Raw genomic sequence first — 26,526 nt, 5'->3', positions numbered from 1 at the left:
CACTTCTTTTATCAGCATTTTCTGGGACAATATACTGTTTTAGAAGAACTCCTGCCCCACCTCCAATTATCAAAAGAAAGGTCGTTCAGGGCATATCATCTGTCTAGGCACTGACCGATATTGTAGGTAAGTATATGACATCCTTTCATAACAAGTATATATGCTACACAAATACAGATCGCATATCCGCCATGGCAGGGATCACGTGACGCACTGAAACAGGTGTTCCTGATGTTCTTGACCTCAATAGATCTGTGCTTCCGTTTCACACATGAGATCATTCTCAAATGGTTTTCTTAGTTCTGACGTTCAACATACTGTACATCTCTAACAATCAACTGTATCCCTGCGATTTAGCATAGATGATTTCTCTGAAGTGTTTACACGCATATCACATTTTGGCACAAAAGAAGTCTGATTGAATTTAGCCTTCCATTTTGGAAGAGGAAGCTTAGATTTGAATCCCCTTTTCTCATTGTTGTTCTTCATATTTTGTTCCTCTGTGTTCGTACCAATGAGAACATCCGACTCCGACGCACCTGTCTCAGAAGTCCCTTTCTGTACAGCAGGCACAAGCTCTGGATCCGTCTCTACGTTCTGTCTTTGGGAGAGATACGTATCGAGATGGTCTGCAATATTCGAAGCAAACTGGTTGTTATCGTCATGAGGGTTTTCAAGATACATATCAGGCACCTTGGGAGTGGAAAAACCACTGTGGCCGCTATCAGCGTAGTCGCCATAACTCCCATTCTCGACATTGGAACCATTGTGAAAGATGTAAATACCTCTGCCAGGAACATTAAGATGATCAACATCCTTCTCAGGCGCTCCTGCTGCTCCATGTCTCGTTTCATTCTCAAAGACAAGACTTCCATTTGTATTCGCAAATTCGGGACCATCCACGGAAGACCCAGGGTCATTTGAAGGGAGGGAAGCACAATCCCTTGCCGTTTCCTCATCTGAAGGAGGTTCTAGAGTGAATAAAACTTTTGGGATGGTTTCAGATTCATCTTCTTCTGCCTCCTCCTCCTCCTCCTCCTCCTCCTCCTCCTCCTCCACTGCCTCCACTATGGGGGTCATATATGGGACGCTGAGATTCCCAGACCTGTTTCTCAGACAGGCAAGAGGTTTATTTGCAGGAGTAGGGATGCGAGGTAATTCGCGATCTCCCAGGAGATGTTTTTTCAAACCGTCCACGTCGTCAGTGTTTATCTCATCATAATGGGGACCAGATCCACTTGAATTGATTAGTCTCCGTACGCTAGGGTGTTGGGATGCACTTTCACAATTTCCCTCCTCTTCGTTACCAGGTGCCTTTGTCTTCGATCTGAAATATCCCATAATAATCTTTTAGTCAAGTATTTATGAATGTTTAAGTTTGTTTGTTTGTTGTTACTCAGAAATATTAATGCAATATGACGGCGGTCTGGAAATAATCGAGTCTGGACCTGACAACCCAGTGATTGACATCATGAGCATCGAACCACATGCATCAACCAAGTCAGCGAGCCTGACCATCCGATCTTGTTAATCGCCTCTTACGACAAGCATAGTCGCCTTTTACGGCAAGCATGGGTTGCTGAAGACCTATTCTCTACCCGGATCTACACGGGTCTGATTGTTTCAGAATTCTAGATAAAGCATACGACTATCACAGCATAAGTAATATGGGCTTACACCTGAGTGTAATGCCTTTTGTTGATGGCAAGCAATGAATAAAGCTCCGAGCCTGACCACCCGATCAATTCAGACAATGCTCATCGTAAGGGCTTGCTAAGGTGGATGGGATGGTCAGGCTCGGTGACTTGCCTATCTGGACCCGGGGTGGAATAGGTCTCCAGCAACCCATGTTCGCCGTAAAAGGCGACTATGTTTGTCGTAAGAGGCGACTAATGGGATCGGGTGGTCAGGCTCTCTGACTTGGTTGATGCATGTCACCGTATCCCAATTGCGTTGATCGATGCTCATGATGTCAATCACTTGATTGTCTGGATTCTTTACAGACCGCCGTTATATGTCTGGAATATTGGGTAGTTCGGCGTTCAACAACAAACAAACAAACAAACAGACTTGCCTATCTATGTGACCGGTGGATTGTTGCCATGCAGTCAGTGATTTGTCCAGCACAGTCACGCACTCACACAAGCCTGCGTCTCACACACTCGCTGTACAACACTGAACTCACCTTTTCTTACACCTCCAAATGATCACCACAGCAACAATAGCCAAGAGAACCAGACCACACCCAATCACTGGCAGCAGGTAATCTGGAAAATACAAGAAGTAAGTGTTTTCAAGAGATGAAGGGTTGGTGACGACGTCATATACAGTAGGGGTATAGTACAGTAAGTAATAGTCGAAATTAAAAAAAGGGAGCACAGAAACAGTTAACTTGAAACTGATTTTTCAAATGACATGAGTAAATGGACACAAATTCACAGGCATATAGAATATTATGTTACCTATATGTTACAATGAAGCGTCCGTGAATTAAAGAGCATGTTTTAAACCTAACGCTCAACAAGTCAGTGTTTTCCTGGCATCGTCGCCTCTTTAAATCCTTCGAGTTGGTAATTTCTATTTCCAGTATTGAAATAGTGTTCAAATGGCCCGTATCTTTTGAAACAGACTCTAAAATTAACACATCTGTTTGTATCATAGAGACGAGTTGTGCACATCAGTGCATAGTTGACTTGGTTCGTATTGTAAGTAGACAGAACATATGAATTTGTTTTAAAAAATTGTCCTTAAAATATATATTTTAAAAGCCAATGATGTATACCTTCATCTTGAAACATGCTCAGGAGTCCAGATTTTGTGGTCACCTCTTCAGTCGGCTCATCTCCGTGTTGTTGTTTTGGCTTCTCTGATGGAGGAAGTAGTTGTGTACTACAGTCAACACCTTGCCATCCGGTCTCACACTGTACACAACTCCCATTTTCTCTGTTACACCGAATACACTTGCCCGGGCACTTCAGTGTACACTTATGGCCATAAAACCCATATGTACACCCAAGCAAACACCGCCCATTGTTTTGGTCACACGAAATACAACCGTCCACATCTTGGTCACATTGTTTACATGTATCGCAACGTTTGTCACACTTGGGTCCATGGTATCCAGGCTTGCAGCCCGAGTTGCACTTCCCATCCTCTTGGCCACAAGTCCCGTCCCTACAGTTATTGCACGTCTTCTCACAGTCGCCACCGTATCGTCCTTCAGTACACTTGGTGCACCGACCGCTCTGATCACATGTGGCGCATCTTTCCTGACAATATTGTTGGCAGGCAGGGCCGGTGTAGAAGCTGTCGCAGCCTTTCACACAGCGGAGTGATACTTGACCATCTTCGTACTCACATTCCGAGTCTTTGCATTGGTTACTGCAGACCTGATCACACTGGTTGATGTTTCTGAGTCCGCCACACTGTCTGGGGCACTTGTACACGTCGGTGCCGTCATTACGACATCGGGTACAGGGGGCTGGGTGTTTCGTGTCCGAGCAATACTCCCAGCCTGGGGATTCAAAACGATATTTTGTTTGAAACGAACAGTGTTTCTTTTCGTAGTCGCATTGACTTAGAAATGACTACATTGTGATGTTAACATGAAATACAATCGCAGTGTAATACTAATGAGGACAAAAATGTACTAACAACACTTTTCTAACAATGATGCCTCGTAATAGCTGAGCATTCGTTGCCTAACGATGACATCAGGTGTTCGATAAAAAGAGGTGAGTTCTCTCCTCGTGATGATGAGTGAGTGAGTGAGTTTGGTTAAACGCCGCTTTGAACAGTATTCCAGTTAGAGCACGGTTTGATAGAACCAAGCAATCAAACAATGGCAATAATATTGTGGAAGGTTAATTTCATTTTCTATATGAGTGTCTATCATGTCATGACCTGCTCCATAAATACTTTATTAATTTACCAGTGAACATTGATAAAAAGTACTTTATTGGAAAATTGCATTGTTAGCATTACGTTCTTCGTACTTTTGATAAACACATGTTTAGCATGTTTGATCCGTGCTTTCATCACTGTTTATTTCACTTACGTGGGCCTAAGGCATATAATACGCAATAAAATTGATAAATTAATTGATAAACGGGGCGAAGTTTTAGGTGTGTCTATGGAACGCAACTTAGCGAATTGCGGCGCCTTAGACGACTGGGCCCCCTTCTGGTGATGACAAGGGTGTTCGCGTAATAGTTTTATGTCTAATGCTAACACCAGGTGTTCGAAGTATAGAGGGTGTTCCTGTCCTTCAAATGACACCAAGTTTTGAAATTCAGGGGATTTCTATCTGTCAATCTGATCACTGCCGGTGGAATAGATGATGTCCTTGCACTGATCCTGACTCCAGGTGTTCGTACAATTCAAGCCTGACACCAGGTGTAATGTTAACATTGAAACTGTTTCTTACTGCTTACCTAAGCCAAAGTAAAATGAAAGCGCAGGCTTATAATTTTGTTCAAAAATCGTCGTTCTTGAATGCGTTCATTTCCGATTCCGATGTCTGTTCGTGTGCACATGGATAATTCTTTGATAAATGCAAGTGCACTTGACTCGATGGAAAAACGTTTCATTAAAGTCAAAATTTTCAAACTTAATGCATCTCAAACAGCAGAACTATTAACGTCTATATGCCCATGGGCAATATTAAAATCAGATCCTAGTTCTCGCTACCGCTAAACAAAGATCAAAGGACATCCCATTCCGGGTCGTGTCAGAACGACCTTTCATCCGACCAATCAGAGAGTCGCTTTCCTGATCAGGAAAGGGACAGTCGGAATGTGTTTTCTGATCTCGAAAGATTTAACACGGGGTATTCCGAACGACAGTTACGGGCGTTACGACTGAATCCGTACAATCTAAGCCATCTATTGCAAATCCAGAATGCTTGTTTGTTCAGTTTTCACATTTTTAATCGAAAATTTGTCAAAATATGTTTCGAAGCGCAGTCGCCAGTTTGAAACTAGTGCCGTAAAGCACGAGACAGCTGCCTTCCGATTGGCTAATGTCGACTTCTTGTCAATAATTCCATTGGTCGGTCAAACTTCGCGAAAGGTCGCTCTGATGTGACCTGTAATGGGATGTCCTCAGATCTTTGTTTAGCGGTAGCGAGGAACTAAGATCTGATTATAATGGGATTAGTCCATGCCTAGTCCTAGTACGTGTTCAGGTGACTATATGTTTGTCGTTTATTCCCTGATTCTAGAACTTAAAGCAGTCACATGCAACGAAATCCCCCACGAGTGATGATCTGCTATTTTACAAAAACTGCTGCCTAAGACATATATAACTTTCAATGTTTTTACACTTTTCACTATGTATCATACAGTGAAGATCAGGGGTTGAAAACTATTGATCTTCAGCATCAATGCTTGTCGTAAGAGGCGAAAACGGGACAGGGTGATCAGGGTAGGTGACTTGATGAAGGTCACCCTATCCCAATTGCAAGGATCGATGCTCATGATGACAATCACTGGTTTGTCTGGTCGAGTCTAGATTATTTACAGACCGCCGTCATACAGCTGGAATATTGCTGAGTGGGGCGTTAAACAACAAACAAACAAACAAACAACTGTCGTTGGAAGCTGTTGATTTGAAATGGAGAAACAGTTTGTGCGAAAAGGAAAATATGGAACATAAATGACGTTAAACGAATGTGACACATGAAGCTGTAATCTCGACAGTTCATTCATGTCACAGTACCGCGGTATTGAGTTTCACGCGCTGAAGCGTGTTACTCTTTATGTACCGGCAGACCTCCCCTTTCTCAAGGCCCTGGGCTGTTTGGGCAAACAAAACAGGCTTAATCAGAGGCCCTGAGAGTTTGGTGAACAAATCAGACGTAATTGGATTTTTCAACATATGATATATGTCTGAAAAACATCTATTTTTGTCAAGGGTAAATCGACAATTTCATACATTTTTTAATTTAAAAAAAAATCAACCGGATATATCTTCGGATAATTGTGGGATTACGTTCGCGCTTCAGGATAATCCACTCAAGTGACAGATAATCACGTGAAAATATCATTAAAGTTGGAAGAGTACGTTCAGCTGTTTGTAGCTACGAAACAAGGGTCACTAAATTTATATACTCAACAACAAAAGTTCCTGTGACACCAATATTTTAGTGTATTTTTCAAACAAGTAAAGTTTGGTTTTCAATATTGTAGTATACATATGGAATCTAGTCACAAAAACGCAACTGCTACAGAAAAGCATGCATTCCATGCGAAAGTTGACTTTTATGCAAGCCCCATGCATTTCACTACCCAAGAATGGGTATAAAACATGTGCGTTAACGGGATTCCATACGCATTGTTTAGCATCGTGCTGACAACAACCACTCAAAAAAACAAAACACTACACAATTTTTCAACATTACGAAATGAGCGTCTGCGAGCCATTGGTATGCTTGAAGCAGGATCGAGTCAACGTGATGTTGCAAGACAATTTAACGTCCACAGAAACACCATTTGGTTTTTATGGCAACGTTGGCAACAGAAGAATGCAGTCAGAGACCATCCTCGGAGTGGCAGGCCACGCGTGAGCAATAATCGACAAGGCAACTGGATTCGAACAACACACCTACGAAATCGATTCTAGCCAGCAACAGATGTGCAGGGATTGTCTACAGAAGACCCGCCAGACGTCCCATTTTGACAGGAAACCACTGTCTAGCACGTCTACAGTGGTGCAGACAGCGTCTTCGCTGGACGGCCATGCAGTGGGGACAAGTTCTATTCACTGATGAGTCTCGTTTTCACCTCAGCCAAAGCGATGGGCGGATTCGAGGGTACCGTCGTCGAGGTGAACGTTACGTCAATCATTGTGTCATGGAAGAAGATCTGTTCGGGGGCGGTAGCGCTATGGTATTGGGTGGGATTACAGCAAGACAGAGGACCCGTTTGATAGTGGTAGAGGGAAATCTCAATGGACAGCGCTATCGCGACGAGATCATCGGCCCTGTTGTTCTAGCGTTTTTTCGTCGTCATGGCCCAGGCATTACCTTTCAACATGAGAACGCCCGGCCTCATATTGCTCGACTTGTTCAGGATTCTCTTCAACAAAACAACGTGAATGTCATCCCCTGACCGGCTCGTTCCCCTGATCTCTCACCAATCGAGCACATGTGGGATGAGATGGATCGGTGCCTTCGACGTCAACCACGTGTTCCACAGACACTCCAGGAACTTCGAGACATGCTCCAGCAGATATAGACAGTTATCCCACAGGACTTCCATGAGACGAAGATGTGTTGCTTGCATCGCAACTAGAGGTGGACACACACGCTATTGATTTGTTGATTGACATATTGTTCATGTTTTTGTTTTTTTAATGAAATCACGCATTTTAATTTGAATACTTACAGGAGTCTTTTATCTGTTGCAAACCGAAACTGTTTCAGATTTGGTCAAAAACATAACTTTGCATTAAATCTTAATCAATGTAACAGGAACTTTTGTTGTTCAGTATATATCTAGAGATGCAGTTAGACAGTATCTCATTGGAAAACCAAACTTCAAACATGTGCCTTACAGAACTGTCACATTTAAAGCAAAGACGTCCATATCTGAAGCTATAATTATTCCACACATCTTATTTGTTGATTAACCACCTCTGTGGTCTTGTGTTTATCACATCTGCCCGGAAGCTATTGAGTGAATTGGGTTTGACGCTAACAGTAGTTGTTATATCAAATAATCCGGGAAGAGAGCCCGAGGTAATACGGACGTTTAGCACACTGGTACGTTTGTTTGATGATGAAAGACTCCTAATCAGGGCTTATCTAAGAATCGGCGTCCATCACGTCTTGTTTGTTTGTTGTTTAACGCCGCACTCAGCAATATTCCAGCTATATGACGGCGGCCTGTGAATAATCGAGTTTGGACCAGACAATCCAGTAAGCATCAATCCACCCAATTGGGATCGATGACATGCATCAACCAAGTCACCGAGCTTGACCACCCGATCCCGTTAGTCGCCTCTTACGACAAGCATAGTCACCTTTTACGGTGAGTATGGGCTGCTGAAGACCTATTCTACTCCTAAAGGATGCAACTCTGTATGTATTTATATAGTACACACACATGTAGGAAAAGCCTTCAGTTTTTATCGCATCTTATCGTTTACTATGCTATATTTAGCTTTTATGTTGCATTTATTGTGTTAATGGTACTCACCAGAACATGGAAGTAGGGCGATAAGAAGAACGATCCATACATCCCGACCTACCATCTTGGTACGGTGAACTGAGTTCGACTGTAAGGTAAAATGTGCACGTTAATACACTAGGCATTCAAAATGAAAGTGAGTTTGGTTCAACGCCCCTTCAAACAGTATTTCAATAATATCACAGCATGTCAGCTTAATGTAGGGGGCAAGTTTGTAACAGTTGACCGCTTGACCGTGCCATGACCACATGCCTGGTGTGGCAAACCAACAATCTAAATCAGTCAGTCAGAGAATCTAGAGCACGACCCTTGCTTGAAAAGCACGCGTTTATGATAAACATCAATTTTCATCGCTATTTTACCCAATGGAATCTGTTTCAGCAGACAATCAAGACGGATGCTTAGACGTTTCATTTAACTAAATTTGGGTACCAATGATGATTTGGTGTGTAGTTTTACCTACCACATATTGTATCAATAAACACACGAAAGAGACTACCAAGGTGAAATGTGTGTCTACTAAAAGTCCAAAGTCCACCGAGGTAAACTGGGTGTCAACTAGAAGTCCAACTAGTGTCTCTATAACACACACAGTGGCCACTTAGTCCATCGAGGTGAACTGTGTCTTTACTAACTATCCCACCAGCTTATCAATAACACACACCGTGGCCACTTAGTCCATCGATGTGAACTGTGTCTGTACTAACAATCCCACCAGCTTATCAATAACACACATCGTGGCCACTTAGTCCATCGAAGTTGACTGCGTGTCTACATGAATTCCCACCAGTGTCTCAATAACACACACAGTGGCCACTTAGTCCACCAATGTGAACTGTGTCTATACTAGCAGTCACACCAGTGTCTCAATAACGCACACAGTGGCCAGTTAGTCCATCGAGGTGAACTGTGTCTCTACTAGCAGTCACACCAGCGTCTCAATAACACACACAGTGGCCAGTTAGTCCATCGAGGTGAACTGTGTCTCTACTAGCAGTCACACCAATGTCTCAATAACGCACACCGTGGCCAGTTAGTCCATCGAGGTGAACTGTGTCTCTACTAGCAGTCACACCAGCGTCTCAATAACGCACACAGTGGCCAGTTAGTCCACCAGGGTGAACTGTGTCTCTACTAGCAGTCACACCAGTGTCTCAATAACGCACACCGTGGCCAGTTAGTCCATCGAGGTGAACTGTGTCTCTACTAGCAGTCACACCAGTGTCTCAATAACGCACACAGTGGCCAGTTAGTCCACCAGGGTGAACTGTGTCTCTACTAGCAGTCACACCAGTGTCTCAATAACGCACACAGTGGCCAGTTAGTCCATCGAGGTGAACTGTGTCTCTACTAGCAGTCACACCAGCGTCTCAATAACGCACACAGTGGCCAGTTAGTCCACCAGGGTGAACTGTGTCTCTACTAGCAGTCACACCAATGTCTCAATAACGCACACAGTGGCCAGTAAGCCCACCAATGGGAACTGTGTCTATACTAGCGGTCACACCAGTGTCCGTCTCAATAACACACACAGTGGCCAGTTAGTCCATTGAGGTGAACTGTGTCTCTACTAGCAGTCACACCAATGTCTCAATAACGCACACAGTGGCCAGTTAGTCCATCGAGGTGAACTGTGTCTATACTAGCGGTCACACCAGTGTCCGTCTCAATAACGCACACCGTGGCCAGTTAGTCCACCAATGTGAACTGTGTCTATACTAGCAGTCACACCAATGTCTCAATAACGCACACAGTGGCCAGTTAGTCCATCGAGGTGAACTGTGTCTCTACTAGCAGTCACACCAATGTCTCAATAACACACACAGTGGCCAGTTAGTCCATTGAGGTGAACTGTGTCTCTACTAGCAGTCACACCAATGTCTCAATAACGCACACAGTGGCCAGTAAGCCCACCAATGGGAACTGTGTCTATACTAGCGGTCACACCAGTGTCCGTCTCAATAACACACACAGTGGCCAGTTAGTCCACCAGGGTGAACTGTGTCTCTACTAGCAGTCCCACCAATGTCTCAATAACGCACACAGTGGCCAGTTAGTCCACCAGGGTGAACTGTGTCTCTACTAGCAGTCACACCAATGTCTCAATAACGCACACAGTGGCCAGTAAGCCCACCAATGGGAACTGTGTCTATACTAGCGGTCACACCAGTGTCCGTCTCAATAACACACACAGTGGCCAGTTAGTCCACTAAGGTGAACTTTGTCTTTACTAGCAGTCACACCAATGTCTCAATAACACACACCGTGGCCAGTTAGTCCATTGAGGTGAACTGTGTCTTTACTAGCAGTCACACCAATGTCTCAATAACGCACACCGTGGCCAGTTAGTCCATCGAGGTGAACTGTGTCTTTACTAGCAGTCACACCAATGTCTCAATAACGCACACCGTGGCCAGTTAGTCCACCAATGTGAGCTGTGTCTATACTAGCGGTCACACCAGTGTCTCAATAACGCACACAGTGACACGTGCGGAAACCAAGGTGAACCATGTCTCCACATTAATTATCTCGAAACATGTAGGTTAGTGAGACGAACAGGTCGGAATATTCAGATGGAGCATAACGACCATGGACACCTGTAAATCATCACTACGCAGTACATGGCCTCACAAAATACAACGAACGCCGCATACACACTTTGTTATTGTCGTATACCCCAGTCGTCACACACCTACCTGCAGGGCCACAAGCCCAGGGAAGCCACCACCCGTATGTTATCCGTCCACTCACACAATTCCCTCTTTAGACCTCCCTGGCCAAGAACACATGTCACTTATATTAAAACCTGGCCTGCTACATCCGCATATAGCTACCTTCTATAAATACACATAGTTGCGTTGCCACAATGACAGCTCGTATGTAATTCCAGTTTGTGAATAATTTCCGTGTTTTAAGCACTCGTGGATCCCGTCACCAGACTATGGTACATGTGTGTGACACTACCAGCTGTGGTAAGCCATGCATGACTCAAACGTTGAAACACTATGTACATATATGTCAAACACAGCGCATCATGCTCGGCATCTAGGTCTATTGTGAACTGGAGGGCATTTGCTGTTCATTTATCACACCTGATCTATGTTATGAGTGTGGTTTTCTAAATAAACATATTATCATACATTCATTTAAAAAATACACATATTTCCGTAATTGTCTGTTAAAAGCAGAGTCCATTGTACGATTCTGACCAGATCATAAGGTATATTTATGAATCACTTTCAAAGAGTGATGATACCCGGTATCCGTGAAAAGGTGAGAACATCCTTCCCACCCGTGGCACCCGTCACAAACACATGCAAAAGCAAGTCAATTATTCTTATAAAAATCACAGGCACATTTGGTGCAAATCAAAACAGGGAATTGCTTCAAACATCATTTTTGTCACATTTGGAAATGTCCACCACCCGCCAACCATAAAACATTTTGAAGGCTTCACTGAGGTCATGAAAACACAACCTTCATGTCAAATTGAGAGTTAGGATTTTGACAAAGGATGATGTGCTATACGATGTGATGTATCACATGTATATGTCCTTGTGACAATCAGGCCGGCCAACGTCATGCACTGAATACCTCTGTATGAGCGACGTCATTGTGCATGCGTCATATTCTCACACCGGTAGTATTGTATGACTTTTCCTTACAGCCAGGTCGGATGAACTCGTAAAAACGCCCATATATGTGTTTAATGTCTATCAAGGGTCTTCTCGGCTGGGAGAAACTGTATCAACGTAACATCTGTACAAAACACATATCCACTCGTTGATATCGACTCAACGTTATTTAAACAGCCTTTTATTGATGTGGGAGTACACCTGATACAGGCTCATATGTTTAGTATGTAAATGCCCGTATTGAGATGTGTTATAATCGGACAACTGACCTTGAGATGTTGGTTAGTCTGGGATTCGTTTGAATTATTTCAGAAGTTCGTGATGAATTTATTGCAATATTTCGTTCTAGAGTGTAATTGCCAGCATTTCATTCTTCTTTGATATATTTAGTAATCATATTACGTACAATCGGTGACCATGCCTGGACAAATACCATACCACAAGACAAAATCATATCCATGTCAATATGTACATATGTGGCAGTATGTTCATGTAAATATATGGCAGTATGTGGTGTAAATATGTGGCAGTATGTTCATGTAAATATGTGGCAGTATGTTCATGTAAATATGTGGCAGTATGTGGGATAAATACGTGGCAGTATGTAGGTTAAATATGTGGTAGAATGTGGTGTAAATATGTGGCAGTATGTGGGATAAATAGGTGGCAGTATGTAGGTTTAATATGTGGTAGAATGTGGTGTAAATATGAGGCAGTATGTGGGATAAATAGGTGGCAGTATGTAGGTTAAATATTTGGTAGAATGTGGTGTAAATATGTGGCAGTATGTTCATGTAAATATGTGGCAGTATGTTCATGTAAATATGTGGCAGTATGTGGGATAAATACGTGGCAGTATGTAGGTTAAAAATGTGGCAGTATGTGGTGTAAATATGTGGCAGTATGTGGTGTAAATATGTGGCAGTATGTTTTGTACATATGTGGCAGTATGTTCATGTAAATATTGACAGTATGTGGTGTAAATATGTGGCAGTATGTGGGTTAAATATGTGGCAGTATGTTTTGTACATATGTGGCAGTATGTGGTGTAAATATGTGGCAGTATGCGTTTCACATATGTGGCAGTATGTGGGATAAATAGGTGGCAGTATATAGGTTAAATATGTGGTAGAATGTGGTGTAAGTATGTGGCAGTATGTTCATGTAAATATGTGGCAGTATGTTCAAGTAAATATGTGGCAGTATGTGGTGTAAATATGTGGCAGTATGTTCATGTAAATATGTGGCAGTATGTTCATGTAAATATGTGGCAGTATGTGGTGTAAATATGTGGCAGTATGTTCATGTAAATATGTGGCAGTATGTGGTGTAAATATGTGGCAGTATGTTCATGTAAATATGAGGCAGTATGTGGGATAAATAGGTGGCAGTATGTAGGTTAAAAATGTGGCAGTATGTGGTGTAAATATGTGGCAGTATGTTCATGTAAATATGTGGCAGTATGTGGTGTAAATATGTGGCAGTATGTTTTGTACATATGTGGCAGTATGTTCATGTAAATATGTGGCAGTATGTGTTTCACATATGTGGCAGTATGTGGGATAAATAGGTGGCAGTATATAGGTTAAATATGTGGTAGAATGTGGTGTAAGTATGTGGCAGTATGTGGGATAAATAGGTGGCAGTATGTAGGTTTAATATGTGGTAGAATGTGGTGTAAATATGAGGCAGTATGTGGGATAAATAGGTGGCAGTATGTAGGTTAAATATTTGGTAGAATGTGGTGTAAATATGTGGCAGTATGTGATGTGAATACCTGACTCTGTGTGGTGCAAATACGTGGCTGTATCTTGTGTACGTATAAGGCAGCATGTTTATGTAAATATGTGGCAGTTTGTGGTGTAAATACGTGGCTGTGATGGTGTAAATATGTGGCAGTAGTGGTGTAAATATGTTGGAGTTGTGACGTAAGTATGTGGTAGAATGTGGTGTAAATATGTGGCAGTAGTGGTGTAGATATGTGGCAGTAGTGGTGTAAATATGTTGGAGTTGTGACGTAAGTATGTGGTAGAATGTGGTGTAAATATGTGGCAGTAGTGGTGTAGATATGTGGCAGTAGAGGTGTAAATATGTGGCAGCAGTGTCGTAAATATGTGGTAGAATGTGGTGTAAGTATGTAGGAGTATGCGGTGTAAATATGTGGCAGTAGTGGTGTAAATATGTGGCAGAATGTGGTGTAAATATGTGGCATTAGTGGTGTAGATGCAGTTGTTTATGGTACGAATGTGTTCCCTTATGTTATACACATCTAGAGGTGAATCATTTTGACAGTCGAGTCATTTCTGTTCAGTTGACAGACTGAGTCTGTTAACACAAATCTGGTTCTGGATCTGAATCGCCGCGATCTGTCCAAACCGTACGCAAAAAAAGGTTCTGCTCAAAATAGCCTCCAGATAAATGTTAAATTAACTGATAGTGTTAAATTCCAATGTCATTCCCAAACAAACCAAGTAACTTACCTCTAGCCAAGACAGAATGATTGAGGGTAATCTGCTCCCCGTCCCCGTAACACCATCCACATCAACAGGCAGTGGACCCAGCACTGTTCCCTGCGCTACTGGTACTGCGGGGAAATATCACACCTGCTCCTGTGAGGAGACAGGCGGTTGACAATAGCGACGGGTTTCAATTTCCTTATGCAGTTACAGGGAGGTAAAACCTGCCGACATCCAGGCTGTCAGTGGGATGAGGACAGGTGAGGGTCCATGTGTGTTAGGTTTACAGGGTCCGATGGGTAGATGTAGGTGTAGATGTAGATAGAGGTGTAGGTGTAGGTGTAGGTGTAGGTGTGGGTGTAGATGTAGGTGTAGGTGTAGGTGTGGGTGTAGATGTAGGTGTAGGTGTAGGTGTAGGTGTAGGTGTAGGTGTAGATGTAGGTGTGGGTGTGGATGTAGGTGTAGGTGTAGGTGTAGGTGTAGGTGTAGGTGTAGATGTAGGTGTGGGTGAAGATGTAGGTGTAGGTGAAGGTGTAGGTGTAGGTGTAGGTGTAGGTGTAGGTGTAGGTGTGGGTGTAGATGTAGGTGTAGGTGTAGGTGTGGGTGTAGATGTAGGTGTAGGTGTTGGTGTAGGTGTAGGTGTAGATGTAGGTGTAGGTGTAGGTGTAGATGTAGGTGTAGGTGTAGATGTAGGTGTAGGTGTAGATGTAGGTGTAGATTTAGGTGTAGGTGTAGATGTAGGTGTAGGTGTAGATGTAGGTGTAGATGTAGGTGTAGGTGTAGGTGTAGGTGTAGGTGTAGATGTAGGTGTGGGTGTAGATGTAGGTGTGGGTGTAGATGTAGGTGTAGGTGTAGGTGTGGGTGTAGATGTAGGTGTAGGTGTAGGTGTAGGTGTAGATGTAGGTGTAAATGTAGGTGTAGATGTAGGTGTAGATGTAGGTGTAGGTGTAGGTGTAGGTGTAGGTGTAGATGTAGGTGTGGGTGTAGATGTAGGTGTAGGTGTAGGTGTAGGTGTAGGTGTAGGTGTGGGTGTAGATGTAGGTGTAGGTGTAGGTGTGGGTGTAGATGTAGGTGTAGGTGTAGGTGTAGGTGTAGGTGTAGGTGTAGATGTAGGTGTAGGTGTAGATGTAGGTGTAGGTGTAGATGTAGGTGTAGATGTAGGTGTAGGTGTAGGTGTAGGTGTAGGTGTAGATGTAGGTGTGGGTGTAGATGTAGGTGTAGGTGTAGATGTAGGTGTAGGTGTAGGTGTAGGTGTAGGTGTGGGTGTGGGTGTAGATGTAGGTGTAGGTGTAGGTGTGGGTGTAGATGTAGGTGTAGGTGTAGGTGTAGGTGTAGATGTAGGTGTGGGTGTAGATGTAGGTGTAGGTGTGGGTGTAGGTGTAGATGTAGGTGTAGGTGTGGGTGTAGATGTAGGTGTAGGTGTAGGTGTAGGTGTGGGTGTAGATGTAGGTGTAGGTGTAGGTGTGGGCGTAGATGTAGGTGTAGGTGTAGGTGTGGGTGTAGATGTTGGTGTAGGTGTAGGTGTAGGTGTAGATGTAGGTGTAGGTGTAGATGTAGATGTAGGTGTAGATGTAGGTGTAGGTGTAGGTGTAGGTGTAGGTGTAGATGTAGGTGTGGGTGTAGATGTAGGTGTAGGTGTAGGTGTAGGTGTAGGTGTGGGTGTAGATGTAGGTGTAGGTGTAGATGTAGGTGTAGGTGTAGGTGTAGGTGTGGGCGTAGATGTAGGTGTAGGTGTAGGTGTAGGTGTAGGTGTAGGTGTAGGTGTAGATGTAGGTGTAGGTGTAGATGTAGATGTAGGTGTAGATGTAGGTGTAGGTGTAGGTGTAGGTGTAGGTGTAGATGTAGGTGTGGGTGTAGATGTAGGTGTAGGTGTAGGTGTAGGTGTAGGTGTGGGTGTAGATGTAGGTGTAGGTGTAGGTGTGGGTGTAGATGTAGGTGTAGGTGTAGGTGTAGGTGTAGGTGTAGATGTAGGTGTGGGTGTAGATGTAGGTGTAGGTGTAGGTGTAGGTGTAGGTGTAGGTGTAGATGTAGGTGTAGGTGTTGGTGTAGGTGTAGGTGTAGATGTAGGTGTAGGTGTAGGTGTAGATGTAGGTGTAGGTGTAGATGTAGGTGTAGGTGTAGATGTAGGTGTAGATTTAGGTGTAGGTGTAGATGTAGGTGTAGGTGTAGATGTAGGTGTAGATGTAGGTGTAGGTGTAGGTGTAGGTGTAGGTGTAGATGTAGGTGTGGGTGTAGATGTAGGTGTGGGTGTAGATGTAGGTGTAGGTGTAGGTGTGGGTGTAGATGTAGGTGTAGGTGTAGGTGTAGGTGTAGATGTAGGTGTAAATGTAGGTGTAGATGTAGGTGTAGATGTAGGTGTAGGTGTAGGTGTAGGTGTAGGTGTAGATGTAGGTGTGGGTGTAGATGTAGGTGTAGGTGTAGGTGTAGGTGTAGGTGTAGGTGTGGGTGTAGATGTAGGTGTAGGTGTAGGTGTGGGTGTAGATGTAGGTGTAGGTGTAGGTGTAGGTGTAGGTGTAGATGTAGGTGTAGGTGTAGATGTAGGTGTAGGTGTAGATGTAGGTGTAGATGTAGGTGTAGGTGTAGGTGTAGGTGTAGGTGTAGATGTAGGTGTGGGTGTAGATGTAGGTGTAGGTGTAGATGTAGGTGTAGGTGTAGGTGTAGGTGTAGGTGTGGGTGTGGGTGTAGATGTAGGTGTAGGTGTAGGTGTGGGTGTAGATGTAGGTGTAGGTGTAGGTGTAGGTGTAGATGTAGGTGTGGGTGTAGATGTAGGTGTAGGTGTGGGTGTAGGTGTAGATGTAGGTGTAGGTGTGGGTGTAGATGTAGGTGTAGGTGTAGGTGTAGGTGTGGGTGTAGATGTAGGTGTAGGTGTAGGTGTGGGCGTAGATGTAGGTGTAGGTGTAGGTGTGGGTGTAGATGTTGGTGTAGGTGTAGGTGTAGGTGTAGATGTAGGTGTAGGTGTAGATGTAGATGTAGGTGTAGATGTAGGTGTAGGTGTAGGTGTAGGTGTAGGTGTAGATGTAGGTGTGGGTGTAGATGTAGGTGTAGGTGTAGGTGTAGGTGTAGGTGTGGGTGTAGATGTAGGTGTAGGTGTAGGTGTAGGTGTAGATGTAGGTGTAGGTGTAGATGTAGATGTAGGTGTAGATGTAGGTGTAGGTGTAGGTGTAGGTGTAGGTGTAGATGTAGGTGTGGGTGTAGATGTAGGTGTAGGTGTAGGTGTAGGTGTAGGTGTGGGTGTAGATGTAGGTGTAGGTGTAGGTGTGGGTGTAGATGTAGGTGTAGGTGTAGGTGTAGGTGTAGGTGTAGATGTAGGTGTGGGTGTAGATGTAGGTGTAGGTGTAGGTGTAGGTGTAGGTGTAGGTGTAGATGTAGGTGTAGGTGTAGGTGTAGGTGTAGGTGTAGATGTAGGTGTAGGTGTAGGTGTAGGTGTAGGTGTAGATGTAGGTTTAGGTGTAGATGTAGGTGGAGATATAGATGGAGGTGTAGGTGTAGGTGTAGATGTAGATGGAGGTGTAGGTGTGGGTGTAGATGTAGATGGAGGTGTAGGTGTAGGTGTAGTTGTAGATGTAGATGGAAATGTTGGTGTAGATATAGCTGTGGATGTGGATGTGGATGTAGATGTCTGTGTAGGTATAAATGTAAGTTTAGATGTAGGTGTAGGTGTAGGTGTAGGTGTAGGTGTAGATGTAGGTGTGGGTGTAGGTGTGGGTGTAGGTGTAGGTGTAGGTGTAAGTGTAAGTGCAGGTGTAGGTGTAGATGTTGGTATAGGTTTAGATGTAGACGTAGACGTAGGTGTAGATGTAGGTGTAGGTGTAGGTGTAGGTGTAGGTGTAGGTGTATGTGTAGATGTAGATGTAGGCGCAGGTGTAGATGTCGATATAAATGCTGGTGTAGATCTAGGTGCAGGTGTAAATGTAGGTGTAGATGTTGGTTTAGGTTTAGATGTAGGTGTAGGTGTAGGTGTAGGTGTAGGTGTAAGTGTAGGTGTAGGTGTAGGTGTAGATGTTGATATAGGTTTAGATGTAGACGTAGACGTAGGTGTAGATGTAGGCGCAGGTGTAGGTGTCGATATAGATGTTGGGGTAGATCTAGGTGCAGGTGTAAATGTAGGTGTAGATGTTGGTTTAGGTTTAGATGTAGGTGTAGGTGTAGGTGTAGGTGTAGATGTTGGTATAGGTTTAGATGTAGACGTAGACGTAGGTTTAGATGTAGGTGTAGGTGTAGGTGTAGGTGTAGATGTTGGTATAGGTTTAGATGTAGACGTAGACGCAGGTGTAGATGTAGATGTAGGTGTAGGTGTAGGTGTAGATGTCGGTATAGGTTTAGATGTAGACGTAGGTGTAGATGTAGATGTAGGTGTAGGTGTAGGTGTAGATGTCGGTATAGGTTTAGATGTAGACGTAGACGTAGGCGTAGATGTAGGTGTAGATGTTACGTCTGATTAATTGAATTAGACATGTATGCTGAAATGTTTTGGAATAATCTTTTTACGAACTAACGAGAGAAAAATATATTTGTACAGTCCTATCCGCACACATGGCGATTTCAACAGAAGTTAACGTCAAACACCTTTCTTTGTGACGTCACAGCACAATTGTATCCTTGCACCCACAACTGGCCACAAGGTCCCTTTTCTCCCGGTGAGGCACAAATATAAATTGCCGAGGGTGCCGTTGTTCAAAACAAGCTTAGCGCTACGACAATTGTAAGTCAATGTTAAGGTATGGGAGTTACGATCACGTTAGCGCTGAGATCGCTTTGTACAACGGCACCCTGGTCCGGACCGAGCCTGACGGGGCACACTGATTAGCGTAGATAATTAGGAAAACTATCTTAAACGTAAGATAAGTCACATAACTTATGCAAACGGCCGCTTTTGCCACATAATATGCAGTTTCTTACCTCTGACAAGCCATGCATTACTGTCGTCTGCACGCGAGGATGTTTACATCACGTGACGGTCATGTGGGCAAATATTGTCCCGGCTAACAATGGGGACGAGTTTCACCGGAAATAGCCGATCGTGTTAAGATAGATACTCTGTCCTGTCAACTTGATTTATTGTTCATATTTTATGTATCAATCATTGTATCCCTGCTCATGTACCAGTGAAGGTGGTTGTAAGAGCGATATATAAACGGAATCTTAATCTGCTAGAGATAATTTGGTTGTTAAAGACGAATTTAAAGGGAGACTGTGCACGGATCATTTCACAGCAAAATCCACTTTGTCTGCAGATATTACATCGTACTCTGCTTGTAGTAGGTATGTCTTATGATTATGGTGGTGTTTTGTACAGCATGAGCTATATACCCAAGCCTTGGCTTACAAAAACACATCCGTAGTACATTTTGTTCGTGTATACGATTTGAACAATTTACGAGAAAGCGTGTCCTCTTGGCAAACCAATAATTCTTTCTAGTCTATAAATATCTTAGTTTTTTCACTTAATTTGTTCATGTTGATAAATCAGTCATTACATTTCTTTAAATTTGTAATTACCCTGGATAATATATTCATATGTTAAGGCCTAAGGATAACGAATTCACGACTGGTGTTATTCAGTGTGTTTCGAACTCTACAACCGGCCGGGTATGTGGGGTATAGCTGATTAACGCTTATTACTGTGGAATACAACGTGTTTCAGTCCAGTGACTTAACCTCCGATGTACCCTTGTCCTCAGCATTAAAAATGACAATACTGAGTATAGCACATTTAAACTCTGAGAGTCTATCACGAAGGAATATTGAACGATTGCATGATGTTTAACCAACGAGTAGATATGTGGATACGAGCTTCTGCTCCGTCCATCGTATTCCGATTTGGACCCAAATGACTGTTTTTAAATTTGAATAGCACCACTTGGCTTGTGAACAAACAAGATTTAACCTTCTACTAACCAAAACGACCTGGAAACGAGATTGAACAAGTGTCTCGATTTGTACGAGCCTGCGTCTCCGCAATAATAAAAGGAGAGTGAGTGAGTTGGGTTTAACGCCGCTTTTAACAGTATTCAAGTTATAGTTACACAATTGAACTTGGTTCTTTTCTGAGATTGCAAAAGCAAGCAAACCCGTTGCGGTTTTGATAATCGACATGGTAGTATATTCCACTTGACTCCAAAACATTCTGTTAATACAAAGAAAATCCTTGCTTGGTCGTGCTTTACAGCCGCTTTTAACAGTATTCCAGTTGTATCGAGGCGTGTCAGCTTAATGTGGGAGGACAGCCCGATGTGATGCAGGTCTCTGACGTTTGACACTTCGGTGAAACCAATGGTGCTGACAAACCTAGAAACATAATCGAGGCGAACCGGGATGCGAACCCACAATCATAGGTTTCTTGCGTGCCCAAGTACGCAACTCTGCACAGTTGGGCTGTGTGTGCGTGCGTGCGTGCGTGCGTGCGTGCGTGCGTGCGTGCGTGTTTGGGGGGGTGGGGGGTGGGGTGGGGTGTGTGGGGGTGGGGGTGGGGTGGGGGGGGGGGGGGGGGGGGGGGGGTGTTCATGCATTTTCGACCTCATGCCGTACTTATTGTGAGACGTGTAATAACAAGAGTGAGTGAGTTTAGATTTAACGTCGCATCTGCAATATTTCAGCCATATTGTGACGATGTAGTAACAAGAAAGCGTCCCGGTAAGGTTTATTTCTTTCTCACATGCGTATGGTTCACACAAATATGTCAGAATGGAATAGAACTATGTATACAGTGAGCAAACGAGTTTTGTTTAACGTCAGTTTGAACAGTGACGTTATTTCAGGATACATGTGAGTGAGTGAGTGAGTGAGTGAGTGAGTGAGTGAGTGAGTGAGTGAGTGAGTGAGTGAGTGAGTGAGTGAGTGAGTGAGTGAGTGAGTGAGTGAGTGAGTGAGTGAGTGAGTGAGTGAGTGAGTGAGTGAGTGAGTGAGTGAGTGAGTGAGTGAGTGAGTGAGTGAGTGAGTGAGTGAGTGAGTGAGTGAGTGAGTGAGTGAGTGAGTGAGTGAGTGAGTGAGTGAGTGAGTGAGTGAGTGAGTGAGTGAGTGAGTGAGTGAGTGAGTGAGTGAGTGAGTGAGTGAGTGAGTGAGTGAGTGAGTGAGTGAGTGAGTGAGTGAGTGAGTGAGTGAGTGAGTGAGTGAGTGAGTGAGTGAGTGAGTGAGTGAGTGAGTGAGTGAGTGAGTGAGTGAGTGAGTGAGTGAGTGAGTGAGTGAGTGAGTGAGTGAGTGAGTGAGTGAGTGAGTGAGTGAGTGAGTGAGTGAGTGAGTGAGTGAGTGAGTGAGTGAGTGAGTGAGTGAGTGAGTGAGTGAGTGAGTGAGTGAGTGAGTGAGTGAGTGAGTGAGTGAGTGAGTGAGTGAGTGAGTGAGTGAGTGAGTGAGTGAGTGAGTGAGTGAGTGAGTGAGTGAGTGAGTGAGTGAGTGAGTGAGTGGGCTTCACACAATGTACCCATGTCGGGAATCGAACCCGGGTCTTCGGCCTCAGGATACATGTCATTGATGTGGTCCTTACAAACGAATGTGAATCCTTCAAGTATATATATCGTGGTACTATATTACCTTTAAACGCAGAAAGACGAAAATGCTTGTAAAGCAGTATCCTGTACATTATGACCCCTCTATTTAAGAAATAAACCATTTCACGGCATCATCCGTTGTCTATTAGATGATTGTTAGGCGCCGAATTATTACGGTTAAAGGGTTCTTCCATTTACTTCAATTGCTTTCGGTAATATCAGTTTTGTTTTTTCAAATAAGAGGTTGTATAAAAAAACATAGATGTATCAATCCGGGAATGAGTTATGACGTTTTATGGAATATGTATTTGAGAATTTCAAATCAACGTTATCCATTGAAAACATAACAGCATCTAAATTAAAACATTCATTGCGACTTCTATTGTACCTTTTATTATATCACTCGACTTAGTGGTATCAACTATACTTATATACTATTTATGTTTATTGTTTCTATATATATACTGAACAGCATTGAAAACGCACCAGCAATAAATCTTGAAATATTACAAAAACAACTTGAGCAATGACCGATTTTGATTAGGACAGACATAGACGGATTATTAAGAAGGACGACAAAGGAAACAGGAATACCACAATTACGTCATCAGTGTAAGGGAGACACTAAATGAAAACGGGACTCATCAGAGAACAGCACACCATGCCACTGCCGCAATCTCCAATGACGATGCCTTCTGGCCCAACGCAGACGTTCATTTCGATGTCGATCAGTGAGTATTGGTCCAACATATGGACGTCGAGCACGTAGCCCTGCTGAGCGGAGACGTCGACGTACGGTGTCAGCACTGATCAATTCCGTCGGCCTTGTACGGTTGCTGCAGTCCCGGTAGCCGGAAGTGTACGATCACGAAGATGCCGACGAACAATATGGCGATCCTGACGTGGTGTAGTTACACAACGTTGACCCGGACGTGGTCGATCTCTGGTGGTTCTTGTCTGCTGGTATCTGCTCAGTAGCCTGAGGACTGTTAAATGATGGCATTGAAACCGTTGTGCAACGACTCTACTTGACGTACCAAGGCACGTTCACGTTCCTTTGCTGTTAATCTTGGCATTTCTAGTGTCAGTACCCTTTACGTCTGCAGCAACAAGTGATGTGGCTTTTAAAAGTCTGTCTTTTATAGCCCTATTCTGCATGTTTCCCGTGAAACAAAACACGTTTTCCATGATGTGCACGCAATTTGTTGCGTTTTGGCGATTTCGCTCACAAAAATTTAGGAATATGTTCTGACGAGCTGTTCTTCTTCATGCTTCGTCCAGAACGTCGTATATTACTCATTAACTTAAATATTTTCATATGACTTAAGCCCGGATAAAAATACATCCATTTTCATGGTGGTGCGTTTTCAATGCTGTTCAGTATATTAGACAACATGTATGTTTTACAAAAAAAAAGATATAAAAAATGAATTCAATTTATGGTTATATGTCCAACTTTAAGTGATTCAAGAGTTCTATATAAACCCAAAAGGTGTTTACGAGATTGCACTCCATTCTTTTATGACCTCTAGAAATGATATCGACATTTTACACTTGTCACTTTAAATTTATTTAAGGCATGCAACAATCTTAAGAAATAACACTTGAAAAATGTTGTGTATCCAAACTGCATGTGACGTTTATTTGTCTGAACTTCTTCTTATGTGCGTGAAAACGCATAGTTACAAATAGTCGATGGTATTAAATAGATACTGGTCATAAACATGTTAAGTTCATTATCCATACCTGGACCTGTTATGATGAAAATCATATTATGAAAAAACGTCTAAGTCAGGGAACAAGCAGTCCCGATTATTCCATTTGGAGTAAAAGTCAAAATAGCGGTGAAAATAATTAAACGCATCACTGGAAATCAGTGATGACACCAGGTGTTCGCGAAAAGGTGAAGCATGTCCTGCCCCACAGTTATCCGCCGGAACAGTTCCATTTGGAGTAAAAGTCAAAACAGCGGTGAAAATAATTAAACGCATCACTGGAAATCAGTGATGACACCAGGTGTTCGCGAAAAGGTGAAGCATGTCCTGCCCCACAGTTATCCGCCGGAACAGTTCCATTTGGAGTAAAAGTCAAAACAGCGGTGAAAATAATTAAACGCATCACTGGAAATCAGTGATGACACCAGGTGTTCGCGAAAAGGTGAAGCATGTCCTGCCCCACAGTTATCCGCCGGAACAGTTCCATTTGGAGTAAAAGTCAAAACAGCGGTGAAAATAATTAAACGCATCACTGGAAATCAGTGATGACACCAGGTGTTCGCGAAAAGGTGAAGCATGTCCTGCCCCACAGTTATCCGCCGGAACAGTTCCATTTGGAGTAAAAGTCAAAACAGCGGTGAAAATAATTAAACGCATCACTGGAAATCAGTGATGACACCAGGTGTTCGCGAAAAGGTGAAGCATGTCCTGCCCCACAGTTATCCGCCGGAACAGTTCCATTTGGAGTAAAAGTCAAAACAGCGGTGAAAATAATTAAACGCATCACTGGAAATCAGTGATGACACCAGGTGTTCGCGAAAAGGTGAAGCATGTCCTGCCCCACAGTTATCCGCCGGAACAGTTCCATTTGGAGTAAAAGTCAAAACAGCGGTGAAAATAATTAAACGCATCACTGGAAATCAGTGATGACACCAGGTGTTCGCGAAAAGGTGAAGCATGTCCTGCCCCACAGTTATCCGCCGGAACAGTTCCATTTGGAGTAAAAGTCAAAACAGCGGTGAAAATAATTAAACGCATCACTGGAAATCAGTGATGACACCAGGTGTTCGCGAAAAGGTGAAGCATGTCCTGCCCCACAGTTATCCGCCGGAACAGTTCAATTTGGAGTAAAAGTCAAAACAGCGGTGAAAATAATTAAACGCATCACTGGAAATCAGTGATGACACCAGGTGTTCGCGAAAAGGTGAAGCATGTCCTGCCCCACAGTTATCCGCCGGAACAGTTCCATTTGGAGTAAAAGTCAAAACAGCGGTGAAAATAATTAAACGCATCACTGGAAATCAGTGATGACACCAGGTGTTCGCGAAAAGGTGAAGCATGTCCTGTCCCACCGGCGGCATACGTCACTGAGGCAATTAGCGTAAAAAAGTATGTTCGTTGCCTGACGCCGCACTTCTGCCATGCAACGGCGGCCTGTTAAAAAATTAACTTTCCTGACAAAAATAGTGACAACAGAGAAAGTGGCATTTTGCAGTGTCAGGATCGTTTATAATCTGTTTCAAGAAGAATTCACGGGACATAAGATTGGTTGGTTGGTTGTTTTACGCCGCACTAACCAACATTCAACCTATATGACGGCGGTCTGTAAATAATTGAGTCTGGACCAGACAATCCAGTGATTGACATCATAAGCATCGATCAACGCAATTGGGATCGATGACATGCTTCAACCAAGTCAGTGAGCCTGACCACCCGATCCCGTTTGTAGCCTCTTAGGACAAGCATAGTCGCCTTTTAGGGCAAGCATGGGTTGCTGAAGACCTATTCCACCCCGGGTCAGATAGGCAAGTCATCGAGCCTGACCATCCGATTCACCTTAGTGAGTGAGTATGGTTTACCGCCGCTTTTAGCAATATTCCAGCAATATCACAGCGGGGGACACCAGAAATGTACCCATGTCGGGAATCGAACCCGGGTCTTCGGCGTGACGAACGAACGCAATAACCACTAGGCTACCCGACCGTCCCCGATTCACCTTAGCCGGCTCTTACGATGAGCATTGTCTGAATTGATCCGATGGTCAGGCTCGGAGCTTTATCCATTGCGTGTCACCATACGCCGGCTTGTCTTGCCAAGACTCGAAAAATTAGAGTTCTGCGGGAGTGCGGGGTCCTCTTGGGAAAAGCATAGTCGCCTGTTGAAGACCTATACCGGATCGGGGAAATATGAACATATACTTACAATGCACGACTTATTCGACACAGAAGTAAGCGTTGAATCCTTTTTCGTAAGGACAGATGAAAGAGACGTCAGCTTTCCTGAGTCAGTGGACGAGTGTTTCAACTTCCCTATTATATAATGACAATGGATGGTCACGTGTGGACCTTGTCAGTGACACTATCTCGCTCTGAATATTCATGTTACAGGGTTGCATGTGCTCCCTTACTGTAGAGTTATGTCTCAAAACTATGTTGAATATTTTCATATACAGATTGAAATAATTCGTTTGAATAATATAAGGAAAAGCCATTAATATATATGATATAAACTAATTCAAGTTTGAACAAATAACATGCAGATTGTACTTGATAATATAATTGAATACAATTATGGCTCTATCCTGGTTTGAGTTGAGATGACAGGCGCCGTCCCATCAGTTAGTGTAGAGACGTGCATTGTTTCCTTGTTAGTTACTATCACAACGGTACACATATTGTTGTGTCCTAGCTGCAGCTAGGTCTCATGCTGGTCAGTATCAACAGAACAGAACGGAGCGGAACGGAACGGAACGGAACGGAACAGAACAGAACAGAACAGAACAGAACAGAACAGAACAGAACATTTATTTTGGTAAGCAGTTGGTAAGTATACAAGTCTATATTTAACAGAGCCTGGCATCAAATTATGAAATGTGTCTGCAACTAAAGGAGAGTTGCACAGTTCACGCACAAGATCATCTTTCTTTACATTCCAAGGGTATCGATACATTAGTTGAGTAAAATTCTACAAAGCGGGGGCGCCCATTTTCGTCTACAGTTCGTCAGGTCTACAGTATTATCAAAACAAAGTTATACACCAGTGATTAG

The 26,526-nt window shown here is 43.4% G+C and overlaps 1 protein-coding gene across 1 annotated transcript; it reads right to left on the bottom strand.

Moving 5' to 3' along the window:
• On the bottom strand, positions 1 to 25,764 carry LOC124149406. The gene is made up of 5 exons (XM_046520967.2): positions 25,682 to 25,764; positions 8,199 to 8,277; positions 2,783 to 3,514; positions 2,186 to 2,267; positions 1 to 1,327 (listed from the first exon to the last, which is right to left on the bottom strand). The coding sequence occupies exons 2-5, from the start codon at positions 8,251 to 8,253 to the stop codon at positions 328 to 330; spliced, it is 1,869 nt and encodes a 622-aa protein (XP_046376923.2). The 5' UTR covers positions 8,254 to 8,277; positions 25,682 to 25,764; the 3' UTR covers positions 1 to 327.
• Between the last annotated feature and the right edge of the window lie 762 nt (positions 25,765 to 26,526).

Source organism: Haliotis rufescens, unplaced genomic scaffold (assembly GCF_023055435.1).
Source record: "Haliotis rufescens isolate VD_foot unplaced genomic scaffold, xgHalRufe1.0.p SCAF_2, whole genome shotgun sequence".
Classification (NCBI taxonomy): domain Eukaryota; kingdom Metazoa; phylum Mollusca; class Gastropoda; order Lepetellida; family Haliotidae; genus Haliotis; species Haliotis rufescens.
Note: the sequence above shows the minus strand (reverse complement) of the source record. Positions and strands in the feature narration are given on the sequence as shown.

What these genes read in the sequence shown, in the direction of transcription:
- LOC124149406 (XM_046520967.2), bottom strand. Translation starts at nt 8,253, where the DNA reads ATGGTAGGTCGGGATGTATGGATCGTTCTTCTTATCGCCCTACTTCCA. An exon ending in CGCCCTACTTCCATGTTCTG is followed by an intron (nt 3,515 to 8,198) that starts GTGAGTACCATT and finishes TTGAATCCCCAG; the next exon opens with GCTGGGAGTATTGCTCGGAC. An exon ending in ATTTGGAGGTGTAAGAAAAG is followed by an intron (nt 1,328 to 2,185) that starts GTGAGTTCAGTG and finishes GGGATATTTCAG; the next exon opens with ATCGAAGACAAAGGCACCTG.